Genomic DNA, 18,646 nt, shown 5'->3' on the forward strand with positions numbered 1-18,646 from the left:
TAATAAATTTATAAATAGAATGTATGACAATGATGGCACCAATGACAAGAACAGGAACATGGAAGAACAGTATAGTGGCTGACATTGCATGTTGTGACATCATATTTCAAGGTAAACAATTGAAGGTTAATAATTCAACATTGGGCTTCCCAGGTGGGTTCAGTGGTGAAGACTCCACCTGACAATGCAGGAGAGGTTCAATCCGTGGTCTACGAAAATCCCACATACCACAGAGCCACTAAGCCCGTGCACCACAACTAGCGAGCCTGTGCTCCAGAGCCCAGGGCCCACGCCTACTGAAACTTGTGCACCATAGAGCCTGTGCACTACAGCAAGAGAGGCCACCGCAATGAGAAAACTCATGCCTGCAACTAGACAGTACCTCTGATCTCCACAACTAGAGAAAAACCCCTTGCAGCAGTGAAGACCCAGCCAGCAAAAAATAAAAATTACTTTAAACTAAAAAAAATTAAACATTATAATCACCTAAAAATCAGATGCAATTAATAAACCAATACAGTATTTAAATTGAAATATAATTTAAACTGGTAAAATATACTCGAAAATTAAAATAAAACAAAGATATAACATATAGCAGCAGCTGCTGCTACTGCTGCAAAGTCACCTCAGTCGTTTCCGACTCTGTGCAACCCGCATAGACGGCAGCCCACCAAGCTCCCCTGCCCTGGATTCTCAAGGCAAGAACACTGGAGTGGGTTGCTTTCCTTCTCCAATGCACATAAATGCAAAAGTGAAAGTGAATCTGATCAGTTGTGTCTGACTCTTAGCGACCCCATGGACTGCAGCCTACCAAGCTCCTCCATCCATGGGATTTTGCAAGAGTACTGGAGGTGCCATTTGCCTTCCGACAAATAGCAGGCAAGTACACTTAAATCCAATTGTGTCAATAATTACATTAAATGTGAATAATTTAAGTACTCCAAATAAAAACAAGATAATCAGACCAGATAAAATAAGACACAACAATATACTATCTACAAACTTTCATGTGTTTAAAATATAAACACAGAAACATACTAAAGAGGTAAAAATTACATACCATGCAAACACAAATCAGAGAAAACTGTATATAATATCTAAATTAATATCATACAAAGTCAGACTATAAGACAAAGAACTCATTCAGAGAAAAAGAAACATTTTATGATAACAAAATACAAAAGAAATTATATAGTATTGAAACTGGTGGGTTAAAAATAAAGTGATGCTTAGAAGAAAATTTAGAACCTTGATGCATCCTTTATGATTACGTTAGAATAAAAATAGAAACAGAGGGAAATGATCCAAGACTCCACCTCAAGAATCTACAAAAGCAACCACAATCATAACTGAAAAAGAGGAAAGAAATCTGAACATAGAAATCAATTAAGAAGAAAGCAAATACACCATCAGGAAAATCAATGCAGTCCATTAGTGATTCTCTTAAAAGAACATTAAAACGGATAATCTTCTAGCAAACCAATTAAGGAAAAAGAGGAACAGATTAGCAGCATCAGTAACAAAAGGAGGAATATCATTGTAGATCTTCCCAACATATAAAGATATGAGATATGACCCAGTGTTACTAATTTGAAAATTTTTTGTAAAATGGGCCAAGTCCTTAAAACACGTTACTTGTGAAACACAACTCACCAAAATCTGATACAAAAAAGAGAAAAATATGAGTAAACTTATTTGTTAAATAAACAGAATCCATATTATAAAATTCTCCACTAAGAAAACTGCCAGCTACAAATGCTAGCACTTCCAGAGAGCTCAGAAATGACTCCCACAGCAAAATAAAGGAAAAGAGGGAGGAAGGAATGGGGGCAGGAGGAAGTGTGACACAGAGGCTGTGGTGAATGTACAAGCTGACCTGCATCTTTCCAACCCACCCCTCCTGCAATCCTTACATCTTCATCCCCTCACAATTTTGCTCTTCAGTACTGTAGTCCCTGGTGGCTCAGAAGATAATCAAGACTGCCTGCAATGCAGGAGACCCAGGTTTGATCCCTGGGTGAGGAAGATCCCCTGAGAAGGAAATGGCAACCCACTCCAGTATTCGTGCCTGGAGAATCCTATGGCCAATGGAGTCACAAAGAGTAGGACAGGGCTGAAGCAACCTGGAACGCTTGCACCACAGTTCTTCACAATTTGTGTGTTCCTCCCAGACCTTCCACATGAACTCCATGAAATCTTATTTCAAACAAGCTTCTCTACATTCACCTCTGGTCATTGTTTCCACTCTAGATTTATCCTAAAACAGTACTTCACTTCCAGCAATCCACTACTGAGGCTGAAATTTCTTCCATACGTGACTCCTAAGGTTGAGCAGAAGAAACTCCAAGAGTTCTGATCAAAATAATGAAAACACATGCTATTCTAATCTTATTTCTGCTATCATGACCACTTTGACTTATCTTCACACCATTAAAATATGTCTGAAAATACAGAAAAACAGACCAGGAAACTAGTGACCAAAAGAGAAATAGGAGGAACCTGGAACCGTTCATAAAAATGTGAGGGTCTAAGTTAGAGCAATGGTAGTCAGAGTGTACAAACCATGATCAGGGTTTAAATATTAGTTCAGTCAGTTCAGTTCAGTTCAGTTCAGTCGGTCAGTCGTGTCTGACTCTTGCGACGCCATGAATCACAGCATGCCAGGCCTCCCTGTCCATCACCAACTCCCGGAGTTCACCCAAACTCACATCCATCGAGTCGGTGATGCCATCCAGCCATCTCATCCTCTGTCATCCCCTTCTCCTGACCCTAATCCCTCCCAGCATCAGAGTCTTTCCAATGAGTCAACTCTTCACATGAGCTGGCCAAAGAATTGAGTTTCAGCTTTAGCATCAGTCCTTCCAATGAACACCCAGGACTGGTCTCTAGAATGGACTGGTTGGATCTCCTTGCAGTCCAAGGGACTCTCAAGAGTCTTCTCCAATACCACAGTTCAAAAGCATCAATTCTTTGGTGCTCTGCTTTCACAGTCCAACTCACATCCATACATGACCACTGGAAAACTATAGCCTTGACTAGAGAGAACTTTGTTAAATATCAGAGCACTTCCAAGTCTCTACTTCTAAGTATATCTTAACTGGAATTAATAACAAGACATCAGTTTTCTTAGGGTAACATTGGGAGTTCTAATTTAAAGTTTCAACATCACACTCCATTCTCACTCAGATGCTCATTTATCAAAATATGGTAGAGACACCTGTATTTCCACAAATTTATCTTCAGGTGGAACCATGATTATGACATTGTGACAGTGAGGAAGGTTACTTGAGATGCCAGATAACAGGTTTGTTTAAAACAAAAGTTTCTAACTAACATTCAAATTCACCTTGAAAATAATTACTTTTAATAAGAGTGATAAAGAGAATGGAAGAAAACATTTTGAAGAGATGAATAGATTTACAACATGAGTGCTGTAGTGGTTTCACAAATGCATGCTTATCCAGCAGTTTGGTATGTCAGACATACCTCAATAAAGTACTTTTTAAAAAGGAAAAGAATTGTTTCCTTACGGGCATCAACTAGAATCATCAAAGATCTGCTGAAGGTGAGATTAGAAGAGATCACTTTTCCAATGATCTTCCTGTACATACCCAAGAACTGATTGGCTGTGGCTGTTAAGGACCTACACTGCAGATGTCTTCTAGGGCTCCCCTGTCCCACCATCCCGTTAGATGGGGTGATACTATCCTAAGTCCAGCCTTCTACCTTAGGGAATTCACTGTGATAACTGACAATATCTTCCTCCAGTCCAGTTGTTCTGATGATTAATAACCTGGACATGCAATCTGCAATTGTGATAACAACTAGAAGCATCTCTGTCAAATACTGTGAGCACCCACTCACAGCCTAGTTTCACTGCTGTCTTTCTTGCATCCACCTTGGCATAGGTCAAACACACTTAGGTAGCACTGAATACTTCTTAGGAGTCACATAAGGTCCTCTTAGCTTCGATTCAGTTCAGCTCAGTTCCTCAGTCATGTCTGACTCTTTGTAACACCATGGACTGCAGCATGCCAGGCCTCCTGTCCATCACCAACTCCCGGGGTTTACTCTAACTCATGTCTATTCAGTCGGTGATGCCATCCAACCACCTCATCCTGTCATCCCTTCCTCCTCCCACCTTCAATCTTTCCCAGCATCAGGGTCTTTTCCAATGAGTCCGTTCACGTCAGGTGGCCAAAGTACTGGAGTTTCAGCTTCAGCATCAGTCCTTCCAATGAATGTGCAGGACTGATTTACTTTAGGAGGGACTCGTTGGATCTCCTTGCAGTCCAGGGGACTCTAAGAGTCTTCTCCAACACCACAGTTCAAAAGCATCAATTCTTTGGTGCTCAGCTTTCTTATAGTCCAACTCACATCCATACAGGACTACTGGGGAAACCATAGCTTTGACTAGACCAGTCTTTGTTGGCAAAGAAATGTCTCTGCTTTTAATATGCTGTCTAGGTTGGTCATAGCCTTTCTTCCAAGGAGCAAGCGTCTTTTAATTTCACGGCTGCAGTCACCATCTGCAGTAATTTTGAGCCAAAAAAAAGTTGTCACTATTTCCACTGTTTCCCATCTATTTGCCAGGAAGTGATGGGACCAGATGCTATGATCTTAGTTTCTGAATGCTGAGTTTTAAGCCAACTTTTCACTCTTCTCTTTCACTATCATCAAGAGGCTCTTTAGTTCTTGGCCTTTGGCCATAAGTGTGATGTCATCTGCATCTAAGGTTATTGATATTTCTCCCGACAATCTTGATTCCACCTTGTGCTTCATCCAGTCCAACATTTCTCATGATGTACTCTGCAAAGAAGTTAAATAAGCAGGTGACAACATACAGCCTTGACGTACTCCACCGATTTGGAACGAATGTTTTGTTCCATGTCCAGTTCTAACTGTTGCTTCTTGACCTACATACAGATTTCTCAGGATGCAGGTCCGATGGTCTGGTATTCTCATATCTTGAAGAATTTTCCAGTTTGTTGAAATTCACACAGTTAAAGGCGTTGGCATAGTCAATAAAGTAGAAGTAGGTGTTTTTCTGGAACTCTTTGCATTTTCAGTGATCAAACAGATGTTGGCAATTTGACCTCTGGTTCCTCAGTTCTTTCTAAATCCAGCTTGAACATCTGGAAGTTCACAGTTCACGGACCACAGCCTTGTCTAACTCAAGGAAACTATGAGCCATGCCATGTAGGGCCACCCAAGACAGACGGGTCTTAGTGGAGAGTTCTGACAAGACATGGTCCACTGGAGAAGGAAAGGAAACCACTTCAGTCCTCTTGCCTTGAGAACCCCAGGAACTCCTAGCTTCACTGCCTCTTATACGTGATGTGCTTCAGCTGCTGTGTTGTAATCCTCAAGACTGCATTTTCAGGCTCCCTCAACATCCCTGCAAATATGGTGTGAGCTCTCCATTTGATTCATCAGGTACACCAGTGTAATGAGATTTTCCTGCCATGAGTCCCGCTTCTGGCCTCCTCTGACTGTGACCTAGGACATTTAAATGCACCACTGAATTTCTCTCACACCTTTTCCTGTGTAACTGCACCATGACTTCGGGTATGGTCACTTGTCCCTGGGTCTTCACATGCCCTTTGGGGTCACCATTTCTTGGTTGAGGCTGTTCTATTGGCACATCACCCACATACCCACCTGATGGAGTGTGTGACTCTGACTTTTAGGACCAATGAGGATAATAAACCTTGTTGCCTACAACTCTCCTATGACATCCCCTCCCACAACAATGTAGCTACACCTTACTGACCATATGTCAAAGAATACAGAACAATTACCATGCTGAGACTGTGTCACAGAGGTCGAATCCAGAAGCTGAATCTGTGTGAAACTTTTGACCTCACCTCTGCCTCCTGCGACACATCACAAAGACCCTTCACCCAAACATGTTCTAAAGGCTGTATCCGTAATCTCGAGTCATTCTGGTGATAAGACAGAGGCTTTTCCTGCTAGAGATCCCCACGCAGACCATTTAGGACTTACCTGAGCAGACTACTCCAGCATCCCAGTCGTGGATAAGGCTATCATTACGATAGTCTTTAATATTAGAATGCCTACAGTCACTGACAGTTGACTCCACCCCTTCACATGAAGTATACAAAAGCCAAATGGGGCCAACTCCTGGTCCAAAATAAGCCTGTTTAGGAATACCAACTCCACACCCCAGCTGTCTGCACACTACAGATGCATCCTTCCAGCTCCAGTCCGTATCATCCACTGTGCCCCATTCTCCTGGTGCTTCACTTCCACTCTCCCCTCACAGCGGTGGGCTCCATCCTTCAGCCTCAGCTCCAGTACTGCAAAAGAAACACAAAACAGGAAAGATTTTAGGAGACTTAGAGTGGTACAATATTTAAAACATTAGCTCTCTGAGGAGCAAAACCGTGCATGGGATATAGTATTACCCGACCTCTGTGGTATAAACATTCCCAGCGTGGCCAACTCTAAGCCCCCAGTGTGCCATCACTGAACACGGAGCAGGAAGGGAGGCACCAGGGTGTTTCTCAGGCGCCTGTAGAACCAGCTCCAGGGACACCACCAAGGACAGGCCTTCAGAGAGTCTGGATGCTGCCCTCCCTGTAGATGTGCCCAAGGCTACTAGGGCCCAGCTTCCCATCTCAGTTAAGCTCATGGTCCGGGAAACAGGGAGGAATCCTCCTCTCTTTCCCTGTCCATAGGAAGACTCTCATCCAGCCTAGGAACAGAGGGCTGGGTAACAGGCTCTAAAATGTCCTGGTTATTCCTGCCATCTGGTGTTCATGTCTTTGTGTAATTCCACACTCCAATGTACCTGTAACATGCATCTAACAAATGGAATTTGACAAAAGTGATCAGATGTCACTTTAGTGATTAAGTCATAAGATGACTCTGGTTTCTGCATATAAAAAGGAGTTCATTAGTAGGAACATCATAGATGGAGACATTACCAGTGTTCAGTTCAGTTCAGTTCAGTTCAGTCACGCAGTCATGTCTCTTTCTTTGAGACCCCATGGACTACAGTATGCCAGGCCTCCCTGTCCATCAACTCCCAGAGTTTACTCAGACTCATATCCATTCAGTCAGTGATGCCATGCAAGCATCTCATCCTCTGTTGTCTCCCTTCTTCCCACCTTCAATCTTTCCCAGCATCAGAACACTATTTTTTTTTAAAGAACTAACCAGATATTTTGTGATGCTCTGATAGCTCAGTTGGTAAAGAATCCACCTGCAATGCAGGAGACCCTGGTTCAATTCCTGGGTCAGGAATATCTGCTGGAGAAGGGATAGGCTCCCCACTCCAGTATTTTGGTCTTCTCTTGTGGCTCAGCTGGTAAAGAATCAGTCTGCAATGGGAAACCTGGGTTTGATCCTTGGGTGGGGAACACCCCCTGGAGAAGGGAAAGACTACCCACTCCAGTAAGGCCTGGAGAATTCCATGCACCATGTACCCATGGGGTCACAAAGAGTCAAACACGACTGAGTGACTTTCACTTCTTCAATTCTTCAACCAGATATTTTGAAGCTGAATAAGAAATGAATGGGCTTCCCAGGTGGCGCTAGTGGTAAAGAACCTGTCTGCAAGTGCAGGATATGTAAGAGACTCGGGTTCAATCCCTGGGTCTGGAAGATCCCCTGGAGGAGTGCATGGCAACCCACTTCAGTATGCTTGCCGGGAGAATCCTGTGGACAGAGGAGCCTGGTGGGCTACAGTCCACAGGGTCACAAAGAGTCAGACATGACTGAGGCGACTTAACATGCACAACACAATGAGTGAACTGAAGAATTCAACAGGGATTCAACAACAGACTTGACCAAGGGAAAGAAAAAGACAAAAGAATCAATGTGTTAGAAGGAAGATTAGTTGAAAGCATCCAAATAGAGGAGCCAAAAGAGGATGAAAGGAATATAGAAAGCCAGTGGACACCATAAAGAGAAACAATGTACGGACTGGAGTCAGAGCAGAAGAAGTGAAGAAGAAAAGAATTAAGGGCTGAGGACCTCCCTGGTGGTGTAGTGGTTAAGAATCCACCTGCCAATGCAAGGGACATGGGTTCAATCCCAGTCCAGGAAGATGCCACATGCCGCAGAGCAACTAAGCCAGCGTGCCCAGCTGCTGAAACGTGCACACCCAGAGCCTGCTCTGCACCAAGAGAAGCCCCTGCAGTGAGAAGCCTGTGCACTGCAGCGAGGAGCAGCCCCCGCTCACCGCAGCGAGAGAAAGCCCGCGGGCAGCAAGGAGACCCAGCACAGCCAAAAGTGAATAATTAAAACAGAAAGACAGGCTGCGAATTTCCAAACCTGGGGAAAGATCTGGGCATCTAGTTCAAGAAGCTAATAAGTCACCCCAAAATTTCAATCCAAAACCACCTTCTCCAAGACTCACAGAGTAAACTGTTCAAATGCAAAGAGAAAGAGAGAATTCTAAGTCTAAAGAGAAGAAAAAAGTTCTGTCACCCAAGTGGACTCCCATAAGGAGATCAGCGGATTTGTCCAAAGAAACCCTGCAGACCATGAGGAAGGATTGGTAACACACTCCACCGTCACTCAGGGGAAAGCAGCCCCAGGGAGGGACAGGAGAGGGCACAGAGAAAGGGCTCCCTACAGAGTCACAGCAGATTCTGGGAGGGGAAAGGACCATCCCAGGCCCCCAGCACATCAGGAAAGGAGTCATGGGGACCAAGGCAGGGACTTGGGAACTTATACACATGGGGCTGCACATCAACTGATCTTTACAGACAGTGGGACAAGTCGTTCATTGGAAGGACTGATGTGGAAGCTGAAACTCCAATACTTTGGCCACCTGATGTGAAGAGCTGACAAGTCAGAAAAGACCCTGAAGCTGGAAAAAGAGAAGGTGGGAGGAGAAGGGGACAACAGAGGATGAGATGGTTGGATGGCGTCACCTCAATGGACATGAGTTTGGGTAGACTCCGGGAGTTGGTGATGGACAAGGAGGCCTGGCGTGCTGCGGTCCATGGGATCACAGAGTCAGACACCAGTGAGCAACTGAACTGAACTGAACTGAACTGAACAGACAAGAGGGCCCCTCTCCTGGATGCAGGCTTCTCTGCTCCCTAATGGAAACCTGGTGGGAACTGGTGAGGCCAGCAGGCAGAGCCTCTCACAGAGCCCAGTGCTAGGCAGACATGGCAACAAGCAGAGGGGAGCCCGAGAGATGGGGGACAGGAGCCAGAGAGAGGCAGGCAGGTGCACGATTATCTCTGATCCAGTTACATGCAGCGGCCATGACATCCAGCCCTGTGGACACCCTGTGTGCTTCACAGACCAACGGACTCAGTCCCTGCTCAGCAGCTCTGTTCCTCTCACTCAGACAGGCTCCACCTCGCCTCACACACACACACAGGCTCACACACTCCCCCCCATACACACACCCTCACACACCCTCACACACTCCTCACTCACCCTCACTCACCCACACTCACCCACACATATTCCTCATACACCTTAATACATCACTTGTACACTCCTCACACACTCCACAAACACATACACTCTTCACACCCACATACACCCTCACACATACACACCCTCACACACACACACACACTCTTCACACCCTCACACACACACACACCCTCACACACACACACCACACACTTCTCACCTGCACACATACACACACATACACACACACAATCACGGAGCCTACAGGAGCACAGACACAGGAAACAAAGGGACCCAGGGCAGTGCTCACACACCAGGCATGTGGAGCGTGTGGGAACAGCCCAGAGTCCCTGCTGGGGTCAGTCACTAGATCTTCCACACACGGGGAGCCACTGGGACTCCTAGAAGCTCCCTGAGAACAAGGGGAGACAGCGGAGGGACTTAGGCTGACCCAGCTCAGTCCAGACAAAACCTCACTGCTCTGTAAAATCTGCCACTACGACAAATGGACCCCTCCCCAATAGGAGAGGGACCAATATTCACATCAGCATGGTTTTTGGTCAGAAACACTGAGGCTCAGCTCCAGAACTCCAGACACCTGCCTGCTGTGGACCCAGGACAGAGGGGCAGCTCTTACCTTGACCACCCACCACGGTGCCGAGGAGGAGGACACAGAGTCCCCGCAGGGAGAGGCGTCTGCCCAGAGCCATCCTGACCCCACGTCCTCAAGGTCACAGTCCCAGCTGCAGGATCAGCCTGCGAGGGAGGCATCAGGGTGCCGACTGGGGTCTATATAGACCACCCCTTACACCCTCCCTCCTGAGAGCCAATAGCGACACCTCTCACCATTTCAGGCACTATCGGAGGCTGCATCTGCCCTTTCTGAAGCTCAAACACCAATGAGCTTCTGAATCTTCAACATCTCCTTATATGAGCAACACGGTCCTTGACCTCCTGCTTCCGTGGTCCTGAGAGCCGGGCCCCATGACCCCAGACTGGGATAGAAAAGGTGCATCAAAAATCATGAGTGTTTTCCTTCTCCCCAGATCACCCTACTCAATATCTGAAGATTGTGAGATCTCACAGGGTCTGGGTGTGGGATCTGTTGACTCTGGAGAATAACTTTGTAGAATCAAGTTGATCTTCCCGGCACTGAGCTCAGGGTGGAAGCAGAGAACTACAGAAGTCTATTTTTTTAAAGTTTTTAGCTTTTAATTTGATGTATAGCATACATACAAAAAGTGCCCAAAGCATAAATTTTCAGTTCAGTGAATTATTATAAGTTGAAAATCAATATGTGCATAGGTATGTGTATATACGCATATAAATGTTTTTGAGAAGAACAACTTGAAATACGAGTGTATTCATATATGGAATTTAGAAAGATGGTAAAGATAACCTTGTATGTGAGACAGCAAAAGAGACACAGATGTATAGAACGGACTTTTGGACTCTGCGGGAGAGGGAGAGGGTGGGATGATTTGGGAGAAGGGCATTGAAACATGTATACTATTATGGGAAGCGAATCACCAGTCTATGTTCGATGCAGGGTGCAGGATGCTTGGGGCTGGTGCGCGGGGATGATCCAGAGGGGTGGTGTGGGGTGGGAGGTGGGAGGGGGTTCAGGGTTGGGAGATCATACACCCGTGCCGGATTCATGTCAATGTATGGCAAAACCAATACAGTATTGTAGTAAAATAAAGTAAAAATAAAATTTTTTAAAAATAAAATAAAACATACACATAATGCAAAAATGAAACTAAAAATAAAAACAGCTTAGTCTTGTTAATCTTTTAAAATTGTTTTTCTAGTGTTTATTTCTGCTCTTATCTCTATTATTTCCTTCTTTCGGTTCACTTTGGGGTTAGTTTGCTCTTTTCCTAGATTTTTGATGTGTGTAGTTATTTACTTGAAATATTTTTTCACCTATGTTAATATGTGTTTTTCACTATAAAATTCCCTCTTAGAACTGCTTTTACTACATCTCACAAGTTTTGGTATATTCTGTTTCCATGTCATGTGTTTCAAAATTTTTTTAATTTCCATTTTGATTCCTTCTTTGATTCATTGGTTGTTCAAGGGTATGTTTTTTTAATATAAATTTATTTATTTAATTGGATGTTAATTATTTACAGTATTGTATTGGTTTTGCCATACATTGGCATGAATCCACCACGGGTATACACATGTTCCCAGTCCTGAGCCCCCTCCAACCTCCTCCCTGTACCATCCCTCTGGGTCATCGCAGTGCACCGGCCCCAAGCATCCAGTGTCATGCATTGAACCTGGACTGGTGATTCATTTCATATATGATATTATACATGTTTCAATGCCATTCTAATAGCCAGGACATGGAAGCAACCTAGATGTCCATCAGCAGATGAATGGATAAGAAAGCTGTGGTACATATACACAATGGAGTATTACTCGGCCATTAAAAAGAATACATTTGAATTAGTTCTAAAAAAAGAAAAAGAAGAAGAAATACGAGTGTATTTATCAGGTCAGCAGAAAATAAGGACCAGAAGTACAGAAATTCACAGGTGACTGTGAAGGCATGAAGTGAGACCCACCAAGTTGGGGGGATGAGATTGCAGGGTTTTCCCCCTTCTCAGAATGATCTGGAGACTGGGTCCTGGAGCAAGTGCCTGCATGCTCAGTCGTGTCTGACTCTTTGCAACCCATGGACTGTAGCTCGCCAGCCTCCTCTGTCCAGTGGATTTCCCAGGCAAGAATACTGGAGGGGGTTGCCATTTCCTTCTAAAGGGATCTTTCTGACTCAAGGATCCAATCTGCTTCTCCTGCATTGGCAGGCGGGTTCCCTATAGGGACATTCAGACGGGTTAAATCCCTTTCCCTTTATTGCATTTCATTTTATGTGAAGTATCTCTTTCAGCTAGTCACTAAATGATGCTGACAGAGAGAAAGAGATTGCTCTTAAAGGAAACAAAGAGCAAGTAGGAGTCGTCAATCAACTCTAGCCCACCAAAATAGGAGCAGGGATCTCTAGAAGAAAACATGGGGCTTCACTGATGGCTCAGCAGGAAAGAATCAGCCCATAAAGCAAGAGACGTGGATTCAATCCCTGGGTCGGGAAGATCTCCTGGAGAAGGAAATGGCAACCCACTCCAGTATTCTTGCCTGGAGAATTCCGTGGACAGAATGGCCTGGCCAGCCACAGCCCAACGTGTCGAAATGAGTTGGGGCGCAACTAAGTGACTAAACAATGAAAACACGAAAATTCTACTTTAGAAAGACTAAAGATTCCTAAACTTCACATGTACCCCCTTTATATGCTGAGAGTATGGTTTGATAAGATTCAGGATACATTTGTATTTTAAACCATAACTAAAAAAGATGCAAAATATAATTTAAGGGAACAGCTCCTGAGAGATGGGGAAATAGAAAGTCTGCTACACGATAGCTGCAGGCAGGGGGCAAAGAAGGTGAGTGAAGCAGAGAAGAGAAAGGGTTCATGCTGCCTGAAACCACCGATGAACCCACCTCCTCTGTTCTGCATTTAAGAGGAAAGGTGGCAAGAATGGAAGCCCAGGTGGGTTGAGGGGACAGATCCAAGCAGAAGGGATGATGTCCAGTGTAGCCGTTGCTGCCTTGTTCTGTTTCCACTCATCAGAGAAGCTCCAGGTTCTCCCCTAGAAGTACCCCAGGGATGAATAGAGAGACTGAGAAGGGCCATAAGGGATTCAAGATAGAGCTCCCCATTGAAATTCAAGGTCACTAATGTGCTGCCCCCTTCCTCATGGCCCCTCAGGCTCAAGATTCCCATGATGCAGCCCTGTGGTCCACACAAGCCCACCCTGAGGCCCCCTCACCCTGACTCCGTCTTTTCAGCACAGACGTGGAAGGAAGCATCTGTGACACACAGGCCCCAGAGTCCCCTCCAGAGCTCAGAGACAGCTTCAAGAGCCACCCACGGCCCCCTTAAGGTCTCAGTAGGGCCAACACTGAGGGCAGCTGCAGGTTAGTCCACAGCCCCTGCCACATCCCCCCACCAGAGGGACCCTCATCCCAGTCAGGAGACACAACTACTCTGTCCTGCCATGCCTGTCCTTCCTATTGAGACTTGGGAGAAAAGACAGTTGAACACATGCTTTTCTTCCTCTAAATAGGCTAATATTTACCCATCACTGATGCAAGAATCACTTCCTTGTCATCTGGACCTCTCACTCTCAAGCCCCATGACTGTACCTGACCCCATCTCCTTCTATATCTGGACCTTTAACAGATTAATCATAAAACTGATTATAAATATCAAAATCAAAATTTAAACTCAGTTGCTGAAGCAAGACCAGGATCTGCTCAGTCACTTTTAATTGATGCTCTACTCCCCCTGGGCCCAGAGTCATCATTCCTTACCCAGTTATGGACTCCACACCATCACCAGAAAACACCAGACAGACACCTAGAAGACAGGACATGCTTCCTGGGGTCCAGTATCCCTCCCACAGGATAACACAGGGATGTGTTTAGTGAACCAGGTACACATGGTCTCAATTTGGGATGAAGATCTCACAGGTGAGATGCTGTCAGCAGCTCCAGACACTTTATAGAAAGAGGTAGGCTATAAGGAGTGGCAAACTCAGGGCTGGCAGCCTGTCCCCACAGCACCCTCTACCCCAGAGCTGGGGGTGCAGGGTCAACATGGACCAACTCCCCCTTGGATGAAGCTACATCTTTCTGACACAGAAAGAAATCTCAGTAGCCAATCTTATCAAAGATTTGAAGGAGGAAAGTTTTAGGGAGGACACTAACCCAGCTGTGTCCACAATGAACATGAGAGAGTGCAGTACAGGGGTCAGGAAAACAGGCTCGAGAGACAGACTGCCTGGTCTTGACTCACAGTTTAGCCACAGGCCAAGTGTGGGTCTTGAACAGGGTTCTTACACTCTCTGATTAGTAAAAGGACGGTTATGACGCCACCAAGATGACTGATTTTGGTGCGGATTAGGTGAGTTGGCATTAGCATGTGATCTGACAACACCAGTTAACAGTAGTACACGTGCTGATGCTGATGTGCTCAGTCGTGGCCAACACCTTGCGAACCCATGCCAGGTTCCTCTGTCCACGGAACTTTCCAGGCAATAGCAGTAACACATAGTAGTAGTAGTATGTACTACTGTTAACCTGCTTTCCTGATGGCTCAGATGATAAAGAATCTGCCTGCAATGCAGGAGATCTGAGTTCGATCCCTGGGTCAGGGAGATTCTCTGGAGAAGGAAATGACAACCCACTTTGGTATTCTTTCCTGGGAAATCCCATGGACAGAGAAGCCTGGAGGGGCCACAGTCCATGGAGTCACAATGAGTTGGTCACAGCTGAGCGACTAACACACACACATATACACACGTAGTAGTAATAGAGAAGCAGTGTTAGGGCATCTCCACCATCCCATCCCAGGAACTCCAGGACTCTAGAACAAGAATGCAGTTCTGTTACCTGGAACCTTGACCGAGGCTGTCAGAGCTCTCCCAGGAGCCACATGCTGTGATGGTCATTGATGCCATTCAGAGTTGTGAGTCTTCCACACATCACTCCTTCTCTCTGTGCCCCATGTAACTGCTCAAGAACCTCAAGCTTACCATTGGTGAGCTTTTGTAAATTAAGTTGTTTACTTAATCATTTTACTTTATAAACTCGAATGTACTTGGTAAAACATTTTGTGTCTAATTCACCTCCATATCCCCAATGCTTGGCTAACTAAAAATCGTAATGATGTCTCTTGTATACCTGAATGAATGAATGTCAGCCTGGTATTTTACACAAATCATTTCAATCAAAAAGAAATCTTTTGAGAAATAATTTAACTTGTTGTGAGGATGTAATAGCACAATGCACCCTGCATCATTCGTTTTAATGACATTTCCATACTGTTAAATGGTATGAGCTATATACGGCTCACTTCAACACCTTTCTGCAATGAATGCAGTAAATTGCAATAACTAGAAACAACCTAGCCCCAGTACAAGAGCAGTGCTGAGAGAGCCAGCTCTAAACATGTATAAACGCTGCAAATTTCTCTCTATATCTGAAGATAAAGAAGACAAACCACCGAACACTGACAGGTGAGGACCATGAAGCCTCCTGTTCTGGTCTTAATCAGATATGGCCAAGTGGTCAGGATGTTTATGAATTTATCATTTGGCACATTTTCAATTCAAACCACACAACAACTGTAACAGGAAGCAATTTTGTTATAAAAAATGTGAACAGCTTCTGCTTGAATTAGAAGTGCAGAAGTAAAAAGCAGAAAAAATCTTGTTTTTTTACTGAGGCTAACTATTTGTCCTTATGGATTCTAAAGCAATACAACATGTAGCATTATTATTCCCAAATCACCATGAGAATATGGTGGTTTCAGAGGCTAATAATTAAACCTGCTTGCTTGAGGAAAATTTCCTCAGACCAATCAGAGTGACTAAAATACTAAATATTTTTTTAATTAAAAAAGAGGCATACAACTCTAATGGAAAATATTAATGGAGTTGTTATACCAAAGCATTGGAGACCTGCCTCACCATCTGTGTTCCTTGCATGGATGGGACTAAGGTTCGGAAAGACTCCTTTACCAAAGACCACTTCATCACCAGGGCATGAAGGAAAGCAAGGTTATGAGCTGGTGATGTCCAGCCCATCACCTCTGTTCAGCCCTTTACAGTGTATAACCAGAAACATCAAAGAGTGTGGCACTGAATTGGCCTCATTCATTCCTCCATAGTGCAACATCAGATACCCAGAGACAAGAGCAGATCAAAGTTAATAAATCAAACACAAGCAGATTCTAAGTGGAGCACATGCTGACCAAGGACCCTTCCCCACTGCTGTTGGAAAGGAAGAAGCCCTCCCACCCCAGACACCATCTGTGGGAGGAGAGACAAGAAGGTGCCTCCGTAAATAGAGAAAAATCAGTCGGAGCAGGGAGCTTGAACTAGAAATGACAAAACAATTATTACAATGAACCCGAGCTAAGTTGAGGGACAAATTTTAAATAGGAGAGTCTGTGTTAACTTTATGGAACTTTCAGTCCACACAAACATCCCTTGCTAGTGCACAAGATGAAATCAGTGATAAAAAGAGCATATTACATTTATGTATATTTGAATTCTAGAGGGCACATTTTAAGCCCACTACAGAAAGAAAACTCATAAATCTTCTCATTTTTAAATGCACTCTAATTTCCCCAGCTCAAAATTACCACTGTGCCTATTTAATCGATAAAATCTTGTCCACTGTCTTCAAAGTGGGGGCTTGAGAGCAAGTATTGTGTCTTACTCTTCAATATCTCTTTAAAGTCAAGTAAAGACATAGAAAGATCTTAACAGGGTTATCGTTACCAGATACATGTTGATGTATGGCAAAACCAATACAATATTGTAACGTAATTAACCTCCAATTAAAATAAATAAATTTATATTTTAAAATAAAAAGAAAGAGCTTAGCAAATAGTGGATAAATAAAGAAATGAATGCATGAACAAATGCTGAAAACCACCCGGAGTTAATGATACTGAGCCGGAAAGGGATAAGGGAGATGGAATCTGACTAATCCCACTCGGCACAGACTGAAGTGGAGTAAGGAGTCAGAGACACATCAGACAAAAGAACCAGACAGAAAACGCCTTCTTCAAATCTCACTCTGGGAGGGTCCAATCACATTTAATTTCTGCACAAAGCTGTAGCTCAGAAACTTCACCAAGGCAAGAAAAAAACTGACAGCATTGCTACCAAGGATGTGGCATTGACAATAATACTCGCAAATAGCTGTTTTTCTAGCTCCCAGTGACTCATTCTGGCCAATGAAACGTGGGTGGTGCCACATGTGTCTCTTCCGAGTGGAGACCTGAAAACCCCGTGTGACTCGCTAGCCTCTCTCTTTTCTGCCGCAGAAGCTGTGTGCTCCCAGTGGTGCGCACGCCAGCTGACGCTGCCTCGCTGGCCACGGTGCGCGTGCAGGCTGGTGACGCGTGTGCACGCATGTGTGTCGCCTCTGCGATTTGGGGGTCAGTTGTTCCAGTAGCAGAGCAGAGTCTATTCTGACAGATCCAAAGGGGAAGGAAGACTTGAGAAAAGACAGAGGCTGTCACATGAATCAGGTGCTTTCCTGGATCTCCTCTTCCTCTGTGTCTTCATCCCAAGATACTCCCTCAGGTGGTCAGCTTGCATCCTCTCTTGGGCCTGGTTTGTTCTCAGTCACCATTTCTGGTTGACCAACAACTAGATCTAAGTCCTGTTTAAGAGTGCCCACCCTGGTGCATCTCCTGTTCCCTTTACATTACTCTTTGCTGACAGTCAGGCTCAGTTTCCCAAATGTGTCTCTTAGCATCTCGACCTTCATCCTTAAACAGCTCTCCTTTGCTCGAGTTAGTCAGCTCATCATATTTTTGCTTTCCACCAATCCTGTACTAATGAAAAGGCAGCATGTACTTTCTAAACCTCTTCAGTTTCTTCTTGATTTCCTGAACAAATCTGATTCCTGGATGTAGTGCTCTATGTAGTTAATTAATTTCTTCACCTTTGGGTAAGAAATAATTTTGCTGAATTTTCTTCCCTCAACTGAAGAAAATGGCACATTCAAAGCCTATCTCTGTGACCATGTTACCGAAAGGTATGTGTGTGGGGTCTGGCTGCTCACTGCTTAAAAGCCAGTAAACAGGTAGGTTGGTGGAAAAGAAAGTTTGCTTTATTTCATATGCCGGCAACTGGCAGGGGCAGTGGCAGACATCTGTTCAAAGGCCAACGTTCACCCCCCATGACAAGCAGGGGGTGAGAGTTTTATAGACAAAGTGGGAGGGGGTTACATGCAGAAATAGTACAGTCATCTTCACATTGGTCATGAGTGGTCTGACTAGTGTCATCTTGGTTACTTTCAGTTCAGTTCAGTCACTCAGTAGTGTCTGACTCTTTGCTACACCATGGACTACAGCATGCCAGGCTTCCCTGTCCATCACCAACTCTGGAACTTGCTCAAACTCATGTCCATTGAGTCGGTGATGCCATCCAAAACACCCATGGGTTGTTTTAGGTACAGTTCATCTTTAGTGCTGGGGTGTACTTGTTCCCATTTCTTTGCGGTCAGTTCTCAGAACTGTGGATGCTCAAGTCCTGGGTACAGTGTGGTCATCATGCAGTCACTGCTCCACCTGGTGTTCTGTATCTATAAGAAGCTCCCAGGACTTGCTCAGAATATCATCCATAACCCTTGAGAAAGAACTAAAGGTCCT

The 18,646-nt window shown here is 44.6% G+C and overlaps 1 protein-coding gene across 1 annotated transcript in view; it reads right to left on the bottom strand.

The window, feature by feature from the left end:
• EP4C (EP4c protein) overlaps positions 1–10,159 on the bottom strand; it is a 57,880-nt gene extending 47,721 nt beyond the window's left edge. The window contains 3 exon segments of the mRNA XM_060413469.1: positions 6,007–6,258; positions 6,261–6,320; positions 10,046–10,159. Of these exon segments, the coding sequence (XP_060269452.1) occupies positions 6,007–6,258; positions 6,261–6,320; positions 10,046–10,118 (385 nt within the window). The 5' untranslated portion in view covers positions 10,119–10,159.
• Between the last annotated feature and the right edge of the window lie 8,487 nt (positions 10,160–18,646).

The sequence above is a fragment of the Ovis aries genome, chromosome 3, assembly GCF_016772045.2.
Source record: "Ovis aries strain OAR_USU_Benz2616 breed Rambouillet chromosome 3, ARS-UI_Ramb_v3.0, whole genome shotgun sequence".
Taxonomy (NCBI): Eukaryota; Metazoa; Chordata; class Mammalia; order Artiodactyla; family Bovidae; genus Ovis; species Ovis aries.